At 59.5% G+C, this 19,379-nt stretch overlaps 3 protein-coding genes across 3 annotated transcripts; 1 reads left to right on the top strand and 2 right to left on the bottom strand.

The window, feature by feature from the left end:
• Positions 1-1,117: 1,117 nt before the first annotated feature.
• Positions 1,118-2,659, bottom strand: KBTBD13 (kelch repeat and BTB domain containing 13). Its single transcript, XM_013943342.2, has one exon. The coding sequence runs from the start codon at positions 2,657-2,659 to the stop codon at positions 1,280-1,282; it is 1,380 nt and encodes a 459-aa protein (XP_013798796.2). The 3' UTR covers positions 1,118-1,279.
• Positions 2,660-5,309: 2,650 nt separating this feature from the next.
• RASL12 (RAS like family 12) lies at positions 5,310-11,367 on the top strand. The gene is made up of 5 exons (XM_067305341.1): positions 5,310-5,539; positions 7,445-7,501; positions 8,641-8,714; positions 8,810-8,994; positions 9,997-11,367. Exons 1-5 carry the CDS (start codon positions 5,398-5,400, stop codon positions 10,370-10,372), a joined length of 834 nt encoding a protein of 277 aa, XP_067161442.1. The 5' UTR covers positions 5,310-5,397; the 3' UTR covers positions 10,373-11,367.
• A 71-nt stretch (positions 11,368-11,438) lies between these two features.
• SLC51B (SLC51 subunit beta) lies at positions 11,439-18,714 on the bottom strand. Its single transcript, XM_013957607.2, has 6 exons — positions 18,685-18,714; positions 15,066-15,166; positions 13,823-14,197; positions 13,399-13,542; positions 12,507-12,597; positions 11,439-11,930 (listed from the first exon to the last, which is right to left on the bottom strand). Exons 2-6 carry the CDS (start codon positions 15,103-15,105, stop codon positions 11,717-11,719), a joined length of 864 nt encoding a protein of 287 aa, XP_013813061.2. The 5' UTR covers positions 15,106-15,166; positions 18,685-18,714; the 3' UTR covers positions 11,439-11,716.
• Between the last annotated feature and the right edge of the window lie 665 nt (positions 18,715-19,379).

Here is a 19,379-nt window from a genome sequence, read left to right as displayed (position 1 = left end):
TGTTCCCCGCAGCCCGCCGGCGTGAGCGGCAGCCGGGCCGCTGCTCCTAAAGCCGGGGTTAAGCTAAAGACAAAAGGGCGAGAAATGGGAAACGGTGATTTTTTGGGGGGATCTGCCGTTCCCGCTTGCCCGGCGCTAACCCGCCGGCGCGCTCCGGTTACCTGCGCCGGGGGATGCTCCGGAAGCGCGGGAGCAGCGGGGCTTTGGGCTCAGGGCAGAGCTGCGGGTGCCCCGACGCCGGGCGAGCGCGGCCGCCCCGGGGCCGTTCGCCCTTGCGGGGACCCCGCGACGCGGCCTCCGTCCGCCTGCTCCCCCCACCCCCCCCCCCCGGTGGGCGCTCTGCGAAAATGTCTAGGAAAATTAGGAAATTTCCTAGTTTTGTGGGGTTTCCGCTGCTGAACCCAAGCTGGGTGCTGCCCGCCGGCGAGCGCCGAGGTGAGTCGGAGCCAGCCACCGCGGCGTTATTTTAGGGCGTTATCCCCCTTGCCATCACCTCCGTCCCCTCGTCCCCGGCCCCCTCGGCCGCGGGAGCAGGGAATATTTCCCCAACGGCCTCACTTCAGGCTGTGCTGCCGCTTTAAATCGGAAATAGGTCCCCGGGCGTTTTCCCCGGGGAGCTGAGCAGCTCTGTGGGAAATGCCCTCCCAAGCATCGCTCTCGAAACACAGCTGCAGCTGGAAAAGCATTCGACAGGCAGAATGAAACTTTGACTTGTGTTCCTCGTCACGAGGTGTCCGATTCAACTTCCTTCCGAAGGAGACCTTATTTTAAAAAAAAGCACAAAACAAAACAAAAGGAGGGTAATGAAAAACACAGGGTTTTTTTTTTAAAACTTGCCTTTTAATTCCGGGCTAGAATGAATAATTTCCCGTCCAAACAGAGAGCAACTGGGTCGATACACATCTTCAGAGAATAAATAAAAACCACCTTCACGTTTCTCCAGGACCTTCCACCTGCCGACGCCACCAAACCCCCCGAGCTGTTAGCTCAGCAGTCAACATCTGGGAACCTAAACACAGCTGGCTGAGACCTGCAGAGAGCATCGCCCAGCCGAGCCGGGGCAGAGGCGGGCGGCGGCGGAGCCGCGGCCCTTCCCGCTGGCTCGAGCAGGGTGGGCAGTGCCTGGTTGCCATCTCGCGGGATGGACCGTCGTGGTCCTGCAGCCCCGGATGCCCCGTCGCGGAGGAGCGGGAGAGGCGGACGTGGAAAGCGATGCTGTCTGCAGATAGCTCTCCCCGGCTCCGGCGCGCCGGGACATCCCTACGGAGTCGGGGGCAGCCTACGTCGCGATGTCGTGGTCGCGCCGGGGCAGCCGCAGGAGGAAGGTCTGAAGGGAGCCGCTCCTGGGGAACCCGGCCTTCTCCTTCTTGAACCTCCAGGTCTCCTCCTCCACGGAGTAGAGGAGGGTGAGCATCCTGTTGACGGTGTAGACCGTGTCGCCCTTGATCACGGCGGTGAAGAGGGCTCCTTTGCTGTTCACGAACTGCCCGGGCAGGGAGGTCCACTGGCGGGAGGTCAGGTTGAAGCAGTCTATGACGCACCGCAGGAAGTCGTCCGAGGGCCCGTTGCGCATGATGTAGAGGTTGTCCCGGTGGGCCACCATGCAGTGCCCGTAGCTCTGGGGCCTCCTGAGGTCCGTGACGGGAAGCCACTCGTCTCTCTGGGTCTCGTACTCGTAGATGACGGTCGTGTCCAGCGGCTTCCACAAGCAGACGAAGATCTGCCCCATGGCTTGGGCGCAGGGGGTAGCCGCGCTGGGCTGCGGCAGGTCGGAGACGAACGTCCAGGTGTTGGAGGACACGTCGTACTTCTCCACAGACTTCAGCGAGATCTTCTCGTACTCTCCCCCTATGGCGTAAAGAAAACCCTCGTGGCCCACGAGCGTGACGTCGTAGCGGAGCTGGTGAGGGCTGGGGAACTCGCTCCAAGCGTTCGTGTCGGCGTCGTAGCAGAAGCTGCTCTCCACCACCTGCTTGCTGGCTCCGTAGACGCCACCCACGATGTAGATCTTATTATTCATCGTCGCCATGCCGGCTAGGAACGTGCTGGCCGTCAGCGGTAGGCACGACAGGGTCCTCCACGTGTTGCTGTCCTCATCCAGGTAGCAGATGGTTCTGGAGAGGTCCTCGAGGAACTCGAAGGTGGGGGTGTGGGCCCCCACGGCGATGAAGGTGCTGGGCAGCAGGGACTCCACGTAGTCCAGCAGCTCGGCGGAGAGGCAGTCCAGGTAGTCCTTCAGCTCGGCGTAGCTGTCCCTGATGTACAGGGCGGCGCTGTGGAATAGGTCCAGCAGGCCGAATATGGCCGCGGCTTGGTACAGCAGGATGCAGTTGTCGGAGTTGACGGAATGGACCAGGTACCTGGCCAAGGGCTTCGCCTGCAGGAAGGCGGCGCATTCGACAGCCTTGAAGTTCTCCTCGCCGCTGAGCACGGGCCTCTCGCCGGCCAGCACGCGCAGCATGACGAGGAAGCCCGCCGCGCTCAGGTCCTGGAGCCGGAGCTCGTCTTGCGTGCTCTCCTTCATGCCGGACCGGAAGAGCGCGCGGAAATACTCGCTGCTCTCCACCAGCAGGGTCTTGTCCACCGAGAAGACCTGCTCCTCCACTCGGATACGCACCCTGCGCGGGGGCGCCGGCTGGGCGGTCTCGTCCGGAGTCATCCGCGTCCTGCCTCTCCGACCCCCGGGTATCTCCGCTGAGCTGCCCCGGCGAACGAGCGGCCGCTCGCCCGTAACAGAAATACCTCTGGCTAAAGATAGCTGAGCCTCATGTGATCCGAGGCGCGCGCCGCCCGTGGGGACGCTCGCCGGCCACGGCTGCCGCTGCCTGGGCTGGCCGGGTCGAGCGCAGCCCGGGCGCGCGGGACGCCCCGGGGCGAAGGGGCCCGTCGGCATCTCCAGAGGGGACATCGCCGCTTTCCCCGCTCCTGCGCGTCCTTCCTGGCAGCCCGGGACGAAGCCGGCGGGTGGGAAAGGACTTGGGTCTTCTGCCAGCCAGGGCGGGCGAGGGGCAGTGGTGGTCTCCTTTTCCTTTTTTTTTTGGAAAAGTCACTTTTATGGCTGCAGGGGGGGTAACCGATGTCAGCAAATCTCCGTGCTTTTAAGCTCCAGCCGCGGGAACAGGGGTCCATCCGCCCCCAAACGGGGGCCAGGGCACCGGCGCGGCAAAGAGCAGGACCGGCACGTTTGGGGGGCAGCTGCGTTTGGGAGCAGCCCCACCAGCGCAGGGAGAGGAGGAAAATCGCCGCTCGCGCACGGAGCCCGGCGGAGCAGCGCCGGCAACTGCAGCGGCTTCCGACGCCGACCCACGAGGCCTTCGGGTCTACTGAGTCCGGCTGCAGGCTGTTTCCCGGATTAATTCCCTCCCAGACCCACGCGCCCACCTGGCAGACAGGCAGCGGGGCCCTTTCCCCCTTTTCCGCTCAGCCCAGCGGTGCCGAGGGGTTTTGCTGGAGACGTCCCAGCCCCGGTCGCGGTCCCCGCGCGAGGGAAGCCGGGTCGGGACCCCGCTCCGAGTGCGGCGCGGGGATTGCGGCCACTGCCAAAATGGGACGTGCTCCCGTTCCTGCGGGAACAGCCGAGCAGCAGGCAGGGCAAATAAATGCCGGTTATTAGCAGAGGCAAAACCACCGGCGTTCGTCACTGCCGCGGAATTGAACCCGAGCAACCCACATTGCCGAACATATTCCTCCTTTTCTTTTTTGTTTTGTTTTTTTTGTTTTGTTCCTCCCTCCTTCGCTGTGACTGATTCAAATGTCACGGCAGCTGGGAACCGAAGCGAGGGGACATCTCACCGCCCCCGGCCAGCCCTCCCCGCGGCCCAGGCACGGCTCTGGCTCCGGCTCCGGCTCCCGCGGAGCGCTGGCCTCTCTCCAGCCCCGCAGCCGCGGCAGCGATCACCCCCGCGCCGCGGCTGGGGCAAACGCCAGGCTCACGGCTCCCCCCCCCCAAACCTGCCTTTCGGGGAGAGGGCAGGGGTGTCCCCCGCAGCGCCCCGAGCCCTCGCAGCAGGCTGCCTCGGGGCAACCTTGGCGAGAACATTTTTAATGCCCTAAAGGTTTATTGCCAGGCGAATAAAGCTGGGGCACGGCAGGGGCGGCCCCGGCTTGCCAGCTTTGCTTTGGCTGCTGTGATTTATCCACCCAGACACCTGCCAAGGACGTGGGCTTAAAAAAAAAACCCATTTAGCTTTGACCCCTGATTGATTTTTAAGCACACTTGCCCTGTTTCCGAACGCGGCCTGGGTGCAGCGCGCGTGTCCAGCGCACGGCGCAGGCTGCCCGGGCCGGGGTGGCCGGGGAGGGTTTTGGTACCGGGGGCGGCTGCGCCTTTAGGAACAGGTTTCAGTGCGAGGACGAGTCCCCGAGGCGCCGTGCCTCCGCGCGGGGAGCGAACCCCGTCCTGCGGGCAGTGACACAGGGGGCAGAGGCGAGGCTCGCGGGGCCCGTCGCGATCGCACGCTATTTTGGGAAGGTTTAAAAATATCGTCTGGGCGCTTGCGGGCACCGAGCGCAGCAGGGCAGCAGCCGCGTGTGCCCGCAGGCCGCCCCGGGGCAGGGAGCTGCGGCAGCCGCCGCATCCCGCATCCCGCATCCGGGGGGGTCCCGGCGAGCGGAGCCCCATCCCAACGCCCGCACATTGCCATGACAACGCTGACTTCAGCTCGCACCACCTACACGGACCCGCTCCGGCGAGCGTGGCGAGCGGGCCCGGCGTCCGGCTGATGGCTCGGCTCGCTTAGCGCTGGTGAGTGGCTCCGGCCTCCCCGCGCCCCCAAAGCTCCCCCTCCGCCTGGCCTGGGGGGTTTCTCCCGCACGGTCCCCGCCAGCAGCGCGCTTTGGGGGGATCCCAAAATTTGGGGATTTGGGGATTTTGGGATGGCAGCGGGCGCTGCTGCTGCTGCTGCCGCCGCCGCCGGCTGAGGTGCAATGAGCGCGCCGGCCTCAGCGCAGCCCCCTGCCCGCCGGAGCGGCCGCGGCGGCGCCGAGCCGGGGGCTGCGGGGTTTCGTGCCCGGCGCGGCCCGGCGGCAGCTGCCTTACAAGGCGTTTGGCGGCGGCGCCTCCCTCCCTCCCTCCCTCCCTCCCTCCCTCCTTCCCTCCTCCTTCCCTCCCTTCCTCCCTGCCTCCCTCCGCCTCGTTCCCCGGGGCCGCGGCCGCGGCCGTGGGCGCCTCGCGGGACCGCGGGCAGCAGCCCCGGCGCCCCCCGCCCGCCCCGGCCCGGCGTTTGCCCGGCGGCGGCTCCGTTTCGCTCCTTCCGACGGCGGCGGCGGCGGCGGCGGCGGCACGTGCGGGGGCCGCGGGGCGGGTTTCTGCCCCCCCCCCCGCCCGGGGCAGGAGGCGGCCCCGCCGGCTGCTCCCAGCCCCCGCCGCTCTCTCCCGCAGGCCGCACCGTGTCCGCGATGTTCGGCAAACCGCGAGCCGCCGCCGCCGCCGGTGCCGGTGCCGGTGCCGGTGCCGGTGCCGGTGCCGAGCGGCCGCCGCCCGGCGCCCTCCCCGAGTGCAACCTGGCCCTCCTGGGCTGCCGCGGCGCCGGCAAGTCAGGTGAGCGGCTCGGCGCGGCCGCGGGGCTCGCGAAACGCGGGGGGGGCGGCTGGGATGTGGGTCCGGGAGCGGGCAGCGCTGGCACGGTGCCCTGCGGGTGCCGGCTGCCTCGGTGAGGGGGGTGTTGCGTGGCTGGGAAGAGGAAAAAGTTTCTCTAGACGCTGCTGCCTGTGGTGGGACGTAGCCTTTCCCTGCAAGCGATCTCAGCCCTCCGGCGCCGGCTCTGGGGCAGCGCTTGTGCTTGCTCGTGCTGCACGCAGATGGCACGGTGCGAGAGTCTGCCCTGCGCGCAAGGTGCTTGTGTTGCACGCAGACAGCAGGGTGCGAGTGTCTGCCCTGCGCGCAGGTTGCATGCAGGTGGCAGGGTGCGAGCATCCGCACTGCGCGCAGGGTGCTTGTGTTGCACGCGAATGGCAGGGTGCAAGTGTCTGCACTGTGCTCAGGGTGCTTGTGTTGCATGCAACAGCAGGGCGCAAGAGTCTGCGCCGTGCGCAGGGTGCGAGTGTTGCCCACGATTGGCAGAGTCTGAGCATCTGCACTGTGCCCGGGGTGCTCGTGTTGCACGTGAACGGGGGGCAGTTGCTGCTGCACCACCGCTGCTGCAGCAGGACGGTGCGGGTCATCCCGCGGGAATGCCGGAACCCCTCGCTGTCGCCCCGCAGCAGAAAGAGACAGTACGGGAAAACCTCCTGCTGTCGCTGCTTCGGCAGCTATAAGGCATTAGGGCTTAATAGCATGAATCCGTCTCTATAAACAATAGAGGGGAAAACACAACTAATGCATTTTGAAAGCCTCTAAAAATGACCCAGAACAGCTTTTTTTGTGCAAAGAAAACAAAGTGGGCCTCTAAAGCGCAGTCCTTAGGGTAAGTAAGCCCAGCCGTGGAAAGCTGCGTTTTTGCTGGAAAATTCCCATTTGTTCCATGAAGGAGCAGAGCACGACCTTTCCTTCGGGAGCCGGGAGCCTGCCAGGCTGCAGCGAGCCGTGGCGCGTCCGTCCGGGCCTCAGCGAGGCTGGGAAAGGGCCGACTTGCCCCAGTTAGCGAAGGACATAAGCGCACGCTCAGCTTGAAACACCTCCGCGTGGGCTCGAGCCTGGGAAAATGCAATTTGTGGAGCTGCGGGGTGCCGGGCACAGACCGGGACGGGCTCGCCGGCATCCCCGCCACGGGCTGCGCAGCTCCACCTGCACCTCTCCTCTGGCAGCCGAACGCTGATTTTTCCGGGCGATTTTGAGGCTTTCTACGAAGCGGCTTTGCAGCAGGCGGAGGAAGGGGGGAGCCCGTCGGTCCCAGCCCGCGGGAAGCTGCCGCTTGGGGCCACGGGCAGCTGCTCTGCAGCGCTGCCCTGAGAAATCTCAGTTTCCTTCTGATCCAGAACGAAACCGGATGCAAAAACCCCGAAGTTTTCCTGAGCCGGGGTTGCTGCTTTCTGGCCGGCGGCGATCGCAGCCCCTCGTAGCCTGCAGCCGGCCTGAAACGCGGCGCAGAGTATTGGCGTATATGTAACCTTGATGCTGCCAAGAGAGAATTTGCCCCAGGTCCATAAGAAAGGAGCCGGCGTTAAAGCCAGGTGGGGGCTTGATTTAATCTCTCCCAGCTCCCAGGCCTGTGCTCAGGCCACGTTTTGATGGGAATTGTGTTCGGTTAAGCCAAATAACTCATCCTGCGGAACCCGCGCTGACGAAGCTGGGCTCAGGCTCATGAAACATGCCTATTTCTGTTGCATGAATGTTTTTTTTCTACCCAGAGATGGGAACGCTAGGACAAACACTGAAGGGGAAAATCGGCTTTAGGGATGCTTTAATTCCATGCGGGAAGCAACGTGGGCTGTGGCTGGGGGGAAGCCCAAGGGCTTGGATACAAACCGGCCGGAGCCGTGATCCTCCTCTTCTCGCCTTTTGCAGCGCTAACCGTGAAGTTTCTCACCAAGAGGTTCATAAGTGAATACGACCCGAACTTGGGTAAGATTTTTTTTGTGCTCGTTTCCCCTGATTTTCCTTGCACACCATCCCTGCGTCCCCACTCCCCAGCTCCGTCTCGGCCCCGCGTGAGCCGAGTGCTCGGGGCCGGCCGCTTTCCTTGCCCTGCGGGTACCCAGCCAGCTTTCGGCGCTGGCATCTGAGAAAGCATTCCTGCTCTGCGCGGACGCCACGTTTCCCATCTCCGGGATTTCCCATGAATATGGCGTTTGAGGGAAAAGAAAAAAGCTCCTTGAAAAACAAAAGATGGGCCGGAAAATATGAACGGAGCTGACCCAAACCAGCCTGTAACAACAGAGATCACAACGCAGCCCCGCATCCCGCGCGGGAGCTTGTGCGCGGAAGCAGCGGCAAGCAGCTCGGCATGGCACGGCGCTCCGGGATGCGGAGCGGCTCGGATGCGCCCGGCCGCCGAGCCATGGCCAAGCCCGCGGAGGCGCTTTGGGAGACGGCGGCATCCGGCGGGCACCGCGCACCCGGCCCCGCCGGCCCTGCGGGTGCGGGTGTCCCCAGGGGCCACTCGTCGCCGTCGGAGGTTTTGGGCGTTTTTCCCACTTGGGCTTCGTTTGAGTAATTAATAACTGTTTTCCTAGGCCTCATTCCAGTACACAGCGCAGCGCTGTCAATGATTTATCGGGGACATCAGCAAGATATGGAGCTTGTCCAGGAACTGGCTGCAGCCCCTAATAACTCCACGACTTGTGCTCTTACAAACAAAATAAAGAGGAAAAATCCCTTCCTCAGATCTCGTTTGGGAATGAGGTTGCAAAGGCAGGAGCGGCTCCGCTGTCTTCCCATGTCAAAACCTCTCTCAAATACACGGTTCAGGATCTAGCTGGGGGTGGGGGGGCAGAGTCCTTCCCATCTTCCCTGGTTTCTAAAGAAAGCGGTTGCTACTTTTGCCTGATTTATTGAAAATCAGCCACTTCGGTCTAGCTCCCAGCGTCCCCGCGGGGAGCCGGTCCCGGAGCCCGGCCAGGCACCAGCCTCGAGCCCCTGATGTGCGGCGTGGGGGGGGGAGGCTGAGGCTTTTCCCCCAGGGACTTCTTTCCACCTTTTTTCCCATCTTTCCCACGGGGTGGGAAAGCTCTAACCGGCCGGGGCTTGGCTTCTGCCTGCAGAGGACACGTACACGTCGGAGGAGCTGGTGGACCAGCAGCCCGTGCTGCTGAAGGTGATGGACACCGCCGACCAGGTGAGCGGACGCCCGGCGGGTCGGGGTCGGGGTCGGGGTTAAGTCCTCGTTTTGGGGCTGGTGTCACCGAAACGCGGCGCGCTGCTCCCGCCCAGGACGGCCCCGTGAACTGCGAGCGCTACCTCCGCTGGGCCAGCGCCTTCCTCGTGGTCTACAGCATCGAGGACAAGCGGAGCTTCGCCGGCTGCCGCCGCTACCTGGACGTGCTGGCCGCCGGCGCCCGCCCGCGCGCCCGCCCCGTGCTCCTGCTGGGCAACAAGCTGGACATGGAGCCCTACAGGTAGCGGCCGGGCCCGCGCGGCGTCAAAAATAATAGTGATGGGAAAAGGGGTCATTACCGGAGAGCAGCAAACGGGCGGTTCTGGCCCTGCTCGGCCGGCTCGCGGCGGCCGCGGGCTCCTGCCCCGGTGGGGAAGCGGCCCCGGGTTGCGGCTGAGCCTTCCCGCGTCCCTCCAGCCGCGGCGCGGGGCCCGAACCGGAGTTTTGGGGCTCTTTCCGCCCGTTTGGGGAGGCGCCCACGCGGCTGCCGCGCGGACGCCGGCCCTGGGCGCGCTCTCGCCCTCCGGGAGCCCCGCTGCCCGGGAAGTGACCCACGTGCTGGGAGCCCGCGGCTGTTTTCCGCGGGAAGTTTGTGGGCAGTTTCTGCAGGAAGCTTGTGGGCAGTTTTCGTGGGAAGTTTTGGGGTGTTTTCTGCGGGAATTTTGCGGGCAGTTTCCGTGGGCAGTTTGCGGACAGTTTCTGCGGGCAGCTTCCATGGGAAGTTTGCGGGCGAGCAGTTTCCACGGGAAGTTTGTGGGCAGTTTGCGGGCAGTTTCCATGGGAAGTTTGCGGGTGGGCAGTTTCCGCGGGAAGTTTGTGGGCAGTTTGTGGGCAGTTTCCATGGGAAGTTTGTGAGCAGTTTCCGCAGGCAGTTTCTGCGGGAGGTTTGTGGGGAGTTCTCGCGAGAAGTTTTGGGGCACTTTCTGCAGGAATTTTGTGGGAAGTTTTCATGGGAAGTTTGTGGGCAGTTTCTGTGGGCAGTTTGTGGGCAGTTTCCATAGGAAATTTCCATGGGAAGTTTCCGCGGGCAGTTTGTCGGCTGCCTCATACTGCAGCGCGACCATCCCCAGCAGGGACCTGAACCCGCTCCGGTTCCTCCCTCCCCCCAGACGTGCCCTTTCCTCGGAACCTTTTCCCACCCGGCGCCGGGACACGTCCGGCACGTTTGCATGGCCTCGGTGCTGCTCCGGGCATCCCGCGCGGTGTTAAATAACGCCCCCCCGCCGCCGCCTCCCCTCTCCAGGCAGGTGACCAAAGCGGAAGGGCTCTCGCTGGCCGCCGCCTTCGGCTGCCTCTTCTTCGAGGTGTCGGCGTGCCTGGGCTTCGAGGCGGTGCGGCACGTCTTCCACGAGGCCGTGCGCGAGGTGCGGCGCGCCGCCGAGCGCCGCCCGCCCGCCCGCCCGCTCCTGGTGGCCGAGGAGCGGCCCTGCCCGCCGGCCGCCCCGCCGGCGCCCCGGCCCGGCCCCGCCGCCTGCGCCTTCAGCACCCTCTCCACCGTCAGCTACAAGGAGATCCCCTCCGTGGCCCAGGCCAAGCTGGTCACCGTGAAGTCCTCGCGGGCTCAGAGCAAGAGGAAAGCGCCCACCTTGACCTTGCTGAAAGGCTTCAAGATATTTTAAGGACGTGCCGTCCCCCCCCACCCGCCCCGTCCCATCCCGTCCCGCTGCTCCGCGGAGGCCGGGACGGGCGGCGACGGACCTAGGGACCGCTTGCGCGGAGGCAGCCGGCGACGCGCAGCCCTCGGTGCCCCTCGTCGGGCCGCGCTGCAGCCCCGCGCGGATTTTCCCGCTTCCCGGAGCAGCCGGAGCGGAGCAGCGCTCCCACGAGGGGCCGCGTGGCGGGAGTTCGTCCCGGAGCCCTCTAGCTGGCTGCGGGCTCTCGCCGCCGCTCCACATCCCGCGGCCGGACAGGGCTGCGCGCGGGCTGAAGGCTGCTGCGGAGAGATGTATAGCTTGAGGGTGAAGTAATCATTAATCGGACCTGGAGACATCCGTGTAATTCGTCTCACAGGTCAACTGATGGAGCAATAAGTCGGAGGAAGTTTTGGTTTTTGTTTTTAATCTGAATGAGAAAGTTGCAAATGTTATTACAGCTGACTAAAGGCATCGAGCGTCCTAAAACTGATTCCTGTGCATTGAAATAAGTCATATCTGGGTTTTAAGCAACTTTTCACACTGCTGTGTTCCTTTTTAAAGACTTTGCAAAGAGAAATGCTTCGCTGGCAAGGGCACATGCTTAAAAACCTTTGTTTAAAAGACCAATGTATTTTCAAAATGTCTTAAATTATTTCATGGCATTTCCACGTGACCTGTGCAGGGTGTGAAGTAAAACCCAGTGCAGAGCACCGGGTACGAGGACCAGGCAATGAACGGGGCCGGGGCCAAGGGCTCTGCATTTGATTTCCTTTGCTGTATCGGGTTGAATGTTCTGCTTCCCTCTGGAGTTGCTCTTACCTGCAGAGTAAAACATCCATGAGCGCATGTATATATGTACATATATACATATATATTTATATATATGACCTTGCTGATACATAGAGAGAGATGCAATATGTGATTTCAATCACCCACTTTGGAAAATATTTTAATAAAGACAACTTTTGAAAAGAACAAGAGCTCCCCTGCGTTTGCGTTGCTATTCCCCGGACGAGCCTCGCCAGCGCGTTCCTTGGCCGACCGCAGCGAAAGCCTCCCGCCTCCCCGCTTCGCCTGGGCTCCCAGCCTCGCCGTGCCGCGCAGGCGGGCGACATCTGCGAGAGGGCGGCGGAGCCGGCGCGGGGCAGCGGCCGGGGCAGCCGAGAGCGGCGGGTGAGGATCAGCCAGCAAGGAGCCAGTCCTGCAGTCTGGAGCCACTTCTGCCCATGCAGCGCCGCTGCTTCCTTTGCTTTTCCAGCCTTCAGTCGCCGTGAATTGAGACATCCCGATATGCTCGTTAGGGTCTAAATGGTTCGACTTCATCTGCTGTTACAAGGCCTCCTCCGATCTCTCTGTGTACAGGGCAGTGACGGTCCCGTCCTTCCACTGAACCAACACCTCTCCCGACCTCTCCTCCTTGGGCAGCAGCTCCTGCTTCTGCGGGTCGGCGTGGCTGTACTCCTGCACGGGCATCAGGGCTTGCTTGGTTTCCAGCTCAGCTTGCTCCACGGCTTGCACTGCTTCCTTGTACATCTTCCTTTTCCTGCAGGGGAGGCGGAAAAAGGGGAGGAGGAGTGAAACAGCAGGCTCAGCCCGCTCTGGGGGGCAGGGGACCTGCAGGGGCAAAGGCACGGTCGCCTCTGCCCTTCTGGCCATGGGGCCCATATGCTCCTGCTGTGGAGCAGAACCGGATCTCTGGAGGGCTTCTGCATCTGCAGCTGTTTGCTCATGCATGTTCATGAGAGCTTCAAAGGCCCTGTACTGCTGGGAGAGCACCTCACAGTACACCCATCTAACGGCACTTCCTCCCAGCACCCCTCCTGGGTTGGCCGGTCCTGTTGCTGCCACTTTAGAGTGACGATGCAGAGCCCAGAGAAAGGGAGAGGCTGGTCCTGAGCGACACACGAGGTCTGCAGGGCAGCGGGGAGCTAGACGAGCTCTTACAAACAGGGAGGCTTCAACCGGAGTTTGTCTTTGCTCCTCTCCCCACCCCTCGGTGCTCGTTCCTGCCCCCACATCTCGGCATGCCATCCTCCCCAGCCATGGCCACGTGCCCACCTGTTTGTGGGTCTCGGTGCCCCAGTGCACCCCAGAGGACCCCGATGTTCTCCAGCCTCACCTGTTTTTCACAATATTAACGGCCAGGAGGAAAAGACCCAGAAGCAGGACCACGAAGGAAAGGCCAAGGATAGTGTAATTCCACGTCGACGCTGCAGGAAAGCATCAACACGCGGCGTCAGCACGCGCACAGCAGTGTGGCCAGCAGTGCCCAGCCAGGCATTTTCTGGGGAGCCTGGGGCTCACACTGCTCTGGCTTGGCTGCGGGATGAGGGCAGAGGTGCTGGCGTCCAGCTCAGCATCCAGAGCAGAGCCCCTAGGTCACGTTTTTGGGGATAACCTCAGGTAACTCTCCCTCACTGGGCAGGAGACTCACACAGTTGATTTTTGCCTCTCCCAGTCCCCTGCCTTGGGGTCTGTATCTCCCCCAGTGACCACATCTGCCTTCTCACCCTGTCTGTGGTCTGAGGGTGGTGCTGGAGGCTGGGCACAGGGCTGGGAGCTGCAGCATCCCTCCACGGATGCTGCTGGAAGGGCCTTTCCTTCCTTTCTCCCCTCCTCCGTGCTCAGGCAGGTGGTGTGCAGCACGGATGGCAGTGGCTGCTCCGTCCTTGATTTCTGTGGCTTTGAAGTTTACCCTGGGGACCCTGACCAGCTCTTATTGATCTGTTCCCTCCACCCTGCCAAAATCACTGGTGATCCCAGACCTTTGCTCTCTTGGCAGAATATCCCTGGAAAGAGGATGAACTCCTCTTGGGGAGAAGACCCTGTCTCTGCAGAGCCTCACTCCTGTCTTTGCTCATGGCCTGCTTTTTCTGGAGGTGAGAGCGAGGGTTCATATAGCCGGTTCTGCCTCCTGGGGTAATTCCCTAGGGCACCTACCTAAGGGGGTTCACAACCCAGGACTACAACTCTATTTCAACTCTCAACCTGGGAACATCAATGGGACTTACGGTCTTCTCTGCGGAAGAACCACAGCAGCTCCTCCAACTGTCCTGGAGCCATCCCCAGCGCAAGGGTAGCGTTGCCTGCTGTAGGCTCATACATGCGTGTGCTGGTAAGGGCTGCAGGGAAGTATCTGTCGTGCTCTGCCTTGGCTGCGGAGGAGAAGAAGAGAAAGAGGCAGTGGATTTTCACTGCAATTCTTCAAGATAAAAACAGCCTTCTCCTTGTTCCCCAGGGCCACCCGTTGCATCTCTGCCAGCAGGCAGAGCAAAGCTCTCCAGGCTCAGCCTTGTCTCACATAGTGAGGAGTGGAGAGTGTTTCTAGATCTGTTTATGGTGGGGCACCCAGGGTTGGAAGGACCCCAGGACACTGCCTGTGCCTTTCCTTGTTCCCCGGCAGCGTGTGCGCGCACCACGTTGCGCAGCGCTTACCTGCTTTCTCCTCACACACGCTCCTCTCTGCAGCCCCTTGCCACTGCGCCTTGGGGCCTCTCGCGTCGGCGAGGCTGACTCCTCTCCTGCTCGCCACCAGGTAGCCCTGGCTGCCGCCCGCAGGGGAGAGCAGCGAATTCGAGCAGTCCCAGCTCGTGCGGCCCGCGCTGTCGCAGACATCGGTCTGCACTCTGCTGGCCTCCACCACGGAGAGGCATTCCTGCGTGCCGAGATTCACCAAAGAATCGCCTTCCCAAGACCAATCTTGGAAATCTGAGGCTGGATTACAGCCCTCCAGCAGTAAAGTCCCATCCCTCGGGCTGGCTTGTAAACACAGCTTGACTTTAGCATTTTTCATCAGAAAAGTTTCAGTGTCTGCAAAGAAACCAGAATACGAGTGTGGCCACCCCATAAGCACAGGGCATCTCTGTACCCCAGCCCCGCACCGCCTGCCCCGTGCTTAGCCCCTTCCTGCCATTCCCAGGTGAGGGGAGGTTGCTCTCCAGGGTTGGTCCAAGAAGCAGAGGAGGTTCAGACCCTTTGGTGATCCTCCTCCATTCCTTGTAGGCTGCTTCTTGGCCTCTGGGCGTAGAGGTGTCCTTGTAAGTCAAAACACCCTGACGTCCTGCTGCAGCTGGGTGAACTACGAACTGCCTTTAATGCCTCTATTTCAGGGGAATTGGAGGGGGAAGAGTTTGGGGTTCAGGTCTTTGCTGTCTAACCCCACTGCAGTGGATGGGTGCAGAGAGACCCTGTGTAATGCTGTATTAGACAACGATCCTCGGTTTAAAAAAATCAACCTCTGTGACACTCAGCTGTCTTCCTTGATGCCAAAGAGGTCGCAACAGCGTTGTGAGCATTGCCTTGGGGTGTAACCTCCCCGGGGTTAAGCCAGGCTGCTGCTGGTGCATACTGAGGAGAATGGGCCCATGTCTTGGAGAGGACAACCCCAAATTTCAAGCGAGTTAGAGGTACAGGTATGCATGCCATTGCAATAATACTCCTCTCATTGCATATGTGTGCACTCAAACAGGTGTTTGCCCTCACCCACCGAGGTGTTCACAGGGTCATGCAACGATGCTGGAAATTCGTGTACGACTAGCTCCTACGGACATGCCCAGCAGCCAATTCCTTGTTGTAACCCCTGCTGAGCCTGGAGTGGGTCCACGTGTGTGAGCAGGCACAGTCTCAGCACGTGTGACCTACTTCACCCACACTGTAATCCTCTAAGCCCAGACTCTACCTTGCAGCAGGAAGAATGGGATTATCCATAAGAACTTCATATTTGAATGTGCACCTGGGATGGATCACGCCTTCACCAGTGTTTCTTCAGTGTGCAGAAGCCTGGGAAAGAGAAAGAGCCAGGAGGTGAGGAGCCGCCCCTTCCCAGCTAACCTCTTTACTTCCCTCATTGCTCCCCCGCCGCTGTCCCCAGACAACAGAGATTTGGGGAACAGTGACTACCCGCTGCCAGACTGTGGGTGACAGAGCAAGGGTGTGGAGTTGAGGGAGTGGAGGGCTCAGCTGCAGGAGGAGGGCTAGCTGGGTTGCCACAGAGGCAAAGGTATCTCCCATCCCTTAAGGAAGCAGATAGCTCCTCCTTGACCTTTAGTCCCTCATTTGTCAGTGGCATCAGTCCAGCTTTTATAGCTGCTTGGCCCATCTCAATTCTCCAGCCTCTCTGGAGGGACCTGCTCTGAGCAGAGGACGCTCCAGCGTCCCTGGCCCCATTCTCCCAGTCTGTGCAGCCCTCCCGGTCTGGTGGCAGGCAAAGCCAAGCGAGCTCGGTGGTTACATCCACCCTGCCCAGAAAGGCATAGCTTGAGCATGGGTCTGTCCCTCTTTAGCACCCGGCCTTCCCCACGTGGCCACCCAGCCAGCTGGCCCCTGAGCTGAGCTACTTGTGGGCACAACGGGCTGGAACGAGGGCTCACAGCGTGGGCTAAGAAATAATACGGATGCCACCAGGGGATGACTAACGACTGCCAAGGGAAGGAGTGGGGTTAACAGCAAGGATAATGGTCTGCTGTGAGCCAGCTGGAGACCACAAGGCTCGCTTTACCCAGGCCACCGATCAGCCACGAGACAGCAGCGACGTGGCCACTGCGCGCGGCCTCCTCTGAGCTGTCACCCACCGGTAGGTGAATGACACCACGGCACACACGTGTCCCTCAGACATGCTGGCCCCACAGACGATTAATCATTATATGCTGACTTAGACTGCTGCGACTCTTTGAAACTCTCATTTGCCTTCGTCCGTAGTGTGTCCTGGCACTGTTTGAAAGGTTTCCCGGGAAATCGCGCAGGAGCACGTCCCGCTGCGCCAGGCGTGTCAGCAATGCTCCCGCTGACTCCTCAGCAAAGCATTTGTCCTATCGGTTATAGACCTAATGATTGCTACTATTTCCCCCCACTTCCCACACATCATTGATCTCAACGTCTCCGAAATTCAAAGGTCACATTTTATAGCCGGCCGGGCATGCAGGCTGGTTGCCTGCTGCCAGAAGGCTGCCTGCTAGCAACGCTCGTGAGGACTCTGGAATATCCCATGTGTTGCACCTTGGCTCTATATTTCAGAGAATATGGGTAAAGCTGCTCCCTGCAGTTAGATACGCCAAGTACCTTCGAGTCCAGGTAAGCCTTAACTATGCACATGGGTCACTCCCCAGAAAGGAGGAAATAAGTGCTGGTGCCAAGGAAATCAACTTACAAGTCTGCTGCACCCTAATAAGTGCCACATGAGCGTGTTAAACCTTGTTGTGCAAGACTTCGGTCTAAACATTTGCTCGAATAGGAATATTTGACATGCATGTTGCTCCTTTTCTCCTAAGGTGTTTCATAACCTGTGGGCCACATCCTGACATCTACACTTAAGACAAGCTGCCGTGCACAGCGGGGATGCTAGAAGGTTGTTTAAAGGCTTTCACTACTTCATAAAGTTTTTAGTATCCCCAAATCTCCCCCACAGATTGGATGCCAGAACCACTAAGATACAGTAAGGTAGCAGAAGGAATATTTTATCTTGTATTAATAGGAAATTTAGGTAAAAGCCATTAGAAGAAATCCCTGCTGTTGTAAGGAGCTTTTATGTCTGCATCAAACTGACCAAACTAGTCTCATTCATCAAAGCTACAAAATAAACTGCTGAGAGCCTGCACACTCCCTCTAGCCTCCGTGTGTGGCTGATCTGCGGGATCCAGAGCATTGCCTGCACCACCAGTTTCCCCAGTTAGAGCCAGTAACAGCGAGCCCTGCAGCCATGCCAGACACGCTCTGGAGAGTTTGGTTCTTCCAGCCCAAAAGAGAGATTTTTAAAGTCATCTCCTCCAGCTGCTCCACCTTCCCATCTCACTTGGGTGAGCACCGCTCCACCAAGCAAGGTGGGAGAGCGCAGTGATACCTTCTCCATTGCTTCCCCTGCCAGCATGTCTCCCCCGTCACCGGGGCTGCTGCTAGACAGCGAAGAGCCTTCAGAATGGGGCCATGGACACCTCCAAGCTGTGGACGTCGGTCTCTAAGCCCTCTGAAGGCATATCAGGCTCTTCTGAGGTTGCTTCCCCACTTGGGTACTTGAGTAAGAGTAAACTTGTCCATTTTAAGCTTGTATGGAAGGAGGTGGAAAGAACAAATGGGCCAGTATCTCTGGAGGAAACATTTTGCCCATACTGTTTTGAGTTTATAAACAATTTTGTAGTTTTTTTTCTTTTTGTAAATGGGATTTCTGCATCAAAAGCTGCAAAATTTGCATGCAGTGTACTTCAGGGACAAAGAATCACTTGCTAATGCTGTCCCAAATCCTCTTGCTCAACACTAGGCTCTGTGGACTTCAGTGGCCTCCCATGAAATCTTAACAAACCATGGAAAAATGGTAACGCGACCATTTTTGTTGGCCATTGATCCCAACACTGAAAGCATGAAATCACTCCTCATGACGAGACTCCTTGGAGAAACGAGCCCACCGCACAGCGAGGGCAGCGCTGTGGGGTCGGTGCCCTGGACGGTGGTGTCACCCCGCGAGGGCCTGGCCTGCGAGGGACGTGCACGCTCCCAGCCACGTGCAAGCTCTTTGCAGCCAGGGCACGCACCAGAGCTGTGCAACTACCATGTACTTTTTATGTTGGTTTTTATTAGGTTTAACATTCTAGGTTGTTTACCAAGCCAGATGTTGTCCTCACTCTGCAAATGGAAAGTCTGGGAGCCTTATATATCAACAGAAGTAAAGATGCAAACAAGATGATCTTCTGGAAGGACCATCAAAATACAGTCCGTGGTAAGATGATACTGTCCCCCAGTCCCCCTTCTCAATGCTCATTACACACTACGAGACAATGTGCTTACAGGGTCCAAGTCTTTCTAAAATAGTCTCCCCTGGCCATCCAGACTCTCTGTCTGCTGCTTATCTTATCTTAATTGATCTTGTTAAAATGTGTGAGTTATTCCAAATACATTGCTGAAGTGGGATGCCCTGGCTTTGGCACTCATACAGGATATACAGCACAACGCCATGGAGACAGAAGTGGATGGCTTTGTATCCAAACAAAGGTACTTCGTGGACTGAGTTCAACTAAAGAATACAAGGAAAACATTTAATATTTAAAATGTTAAAACAAGAGGGCAGTCTGTACTATTTTTTAACCTTTGTTGAGTCAAAAGTTAAAGAACAAGTCATATTAAAAGTTTTCCTTTGACTGTTTTCCAGACTATCTATACGCAGGAGTAATCCCATTCTCCTTTTACAAATTGCATGCCATTCAGTCTTTCCTTAAGGAAGTCACGCCGCCTTTCCTTAAAATCTCAAGGACCCTAGCTAACCGAAATAAATAAATCAACTTTCCCTTAAAGATAGCTATAAATTAACTCACCGGTTAATGCACCAGAACGGCCCGTTTATCTCAGTTAACTCAGCAGAAACAAGCCGTTCCCAGAAGGACGGAAGCTACATCTCTTCTCCGCGCGTCGCCCCCCGAAGACGTCCTGCCCGAGCAGCCGTGGGCGCCTTCGGAGGGCTGCGGGGCTGTCTGTCCTCCCGCTCACGGTGCGCTACGAGCCGTGATTCATCCTGCTTCTGAGTCATGGGTAAAGGCTAGTCCAACAGGTGAGGTGTGCTCGAGCCCCGGTAAAAACACACCTCCCGAGCGGGCCCGTTCACAGCGCGGGGTGAACGACCTTCTCCCCAAGAGCGAACTGCAGGACCTCGCAGCTTGTTTGCTCAAGCTACTGGCCTAATCAGCATTAGAAGAGCGCGCTGAGTAAAATGACACTCTGTAATAAGTTACTCCGGGGTTAAAATAAACAATACCGACCGCTCTTCTTGGCTCAGTTTTTACTGCATAAGCGAAGCATGTTCTGATAACGCAAATATTACCCATTTTTCTATAGGACGGACATTCTAGCCAGAGCATCTCATGGGAATGACTGATTTTGCAGAGAGAGTGCACAGCACCAAAGAGGGGTTTTGCCATCCCTGTGCTACAGGTACTGGCGGCTGAGCTTGCTAAGTGAAAAGACTACTAATAGCAGGCTCTGCAGTGTGTCGTAAGGCTGGTATGTTGTTTTT

The sequence above is a fragment of the Apteryx mantelli genome, chromosome 15 (assembly GCF_036417845.1).
Source record: "Apteryx mantelli isolate bAptMan1 chromosome 15, bAptMan1.hap1, whole genome shotgun sequence".
Lineage (NCBI taxonomy): Eukaryota > Metazoa > Chordata > Aves > Apterygiformes > Apterygidae > Apteryx > Apteryx mantelli.
Note: the sequence above shows the minus strand (reverse complement) of the source record. Positions and strands in the feature narration are given on the sequence as shown.

What these genes read in the sequence shown, in the direction of transcription:
- KBTBD13 (XM_013943342.2), bottom strand. Translation starts at nt 2,659, where the DNA reads ATGACTCCGGACGAGACCGCCCAGCCGGCGCCCCCGCGCAGGGTGCGT.
- RASL12 (XM_067305341.1), top strand. Translation starts at nt 5,398, where the DNA reads ATGTTCGGCAAACCGCGAGCCGCCGCCGCCGCCGGTGCCGGTGCCGGT. An exon ending in CCGCGGCGCCGGCAAGTCAG is followed by an intron (nt 5,540 to 7,444) that starts GTGAGCGGCTCG and finishes CGCCTTTTGCAG; the next exon opens with CGCTAACCGTGAAGTTTCTC. An exon ending in TGATGGACACCGCCGACCAG is followed by an intron (nt 8,715 to 8,809) that starts GTGAGCGGACGC and finishes GCTCCCGCCCAG; the next exon opens with GACGGCCCCGTGAACTGCGA.
- SLC51B (XM_013957607.2), bottom strand. Translation starts at nt 15,105, where the DNA reads ATGAAGTTCTTATGGATAATCCCATTCTTCCTGCTGCAAG. An exon ending in CCCATTCTTCCTGCTGCAAG is followed by an intron (nt 14,198 to 15,065) that starts GTAGAGTCTGGG and finishes GTTTCTTTGCAG; the next exon opens with ACACTGAAACTTTTCTGATG. An exon ending in CGTGTGTGAGGAGAAAGCAG is followed by an intron (nt 13,543 to 13,822) that starts GTAAGCGCTGCG and finishes TCTCCTCCGCAG; the next exon opens with CCAAGGCAGAGCACGACAGA.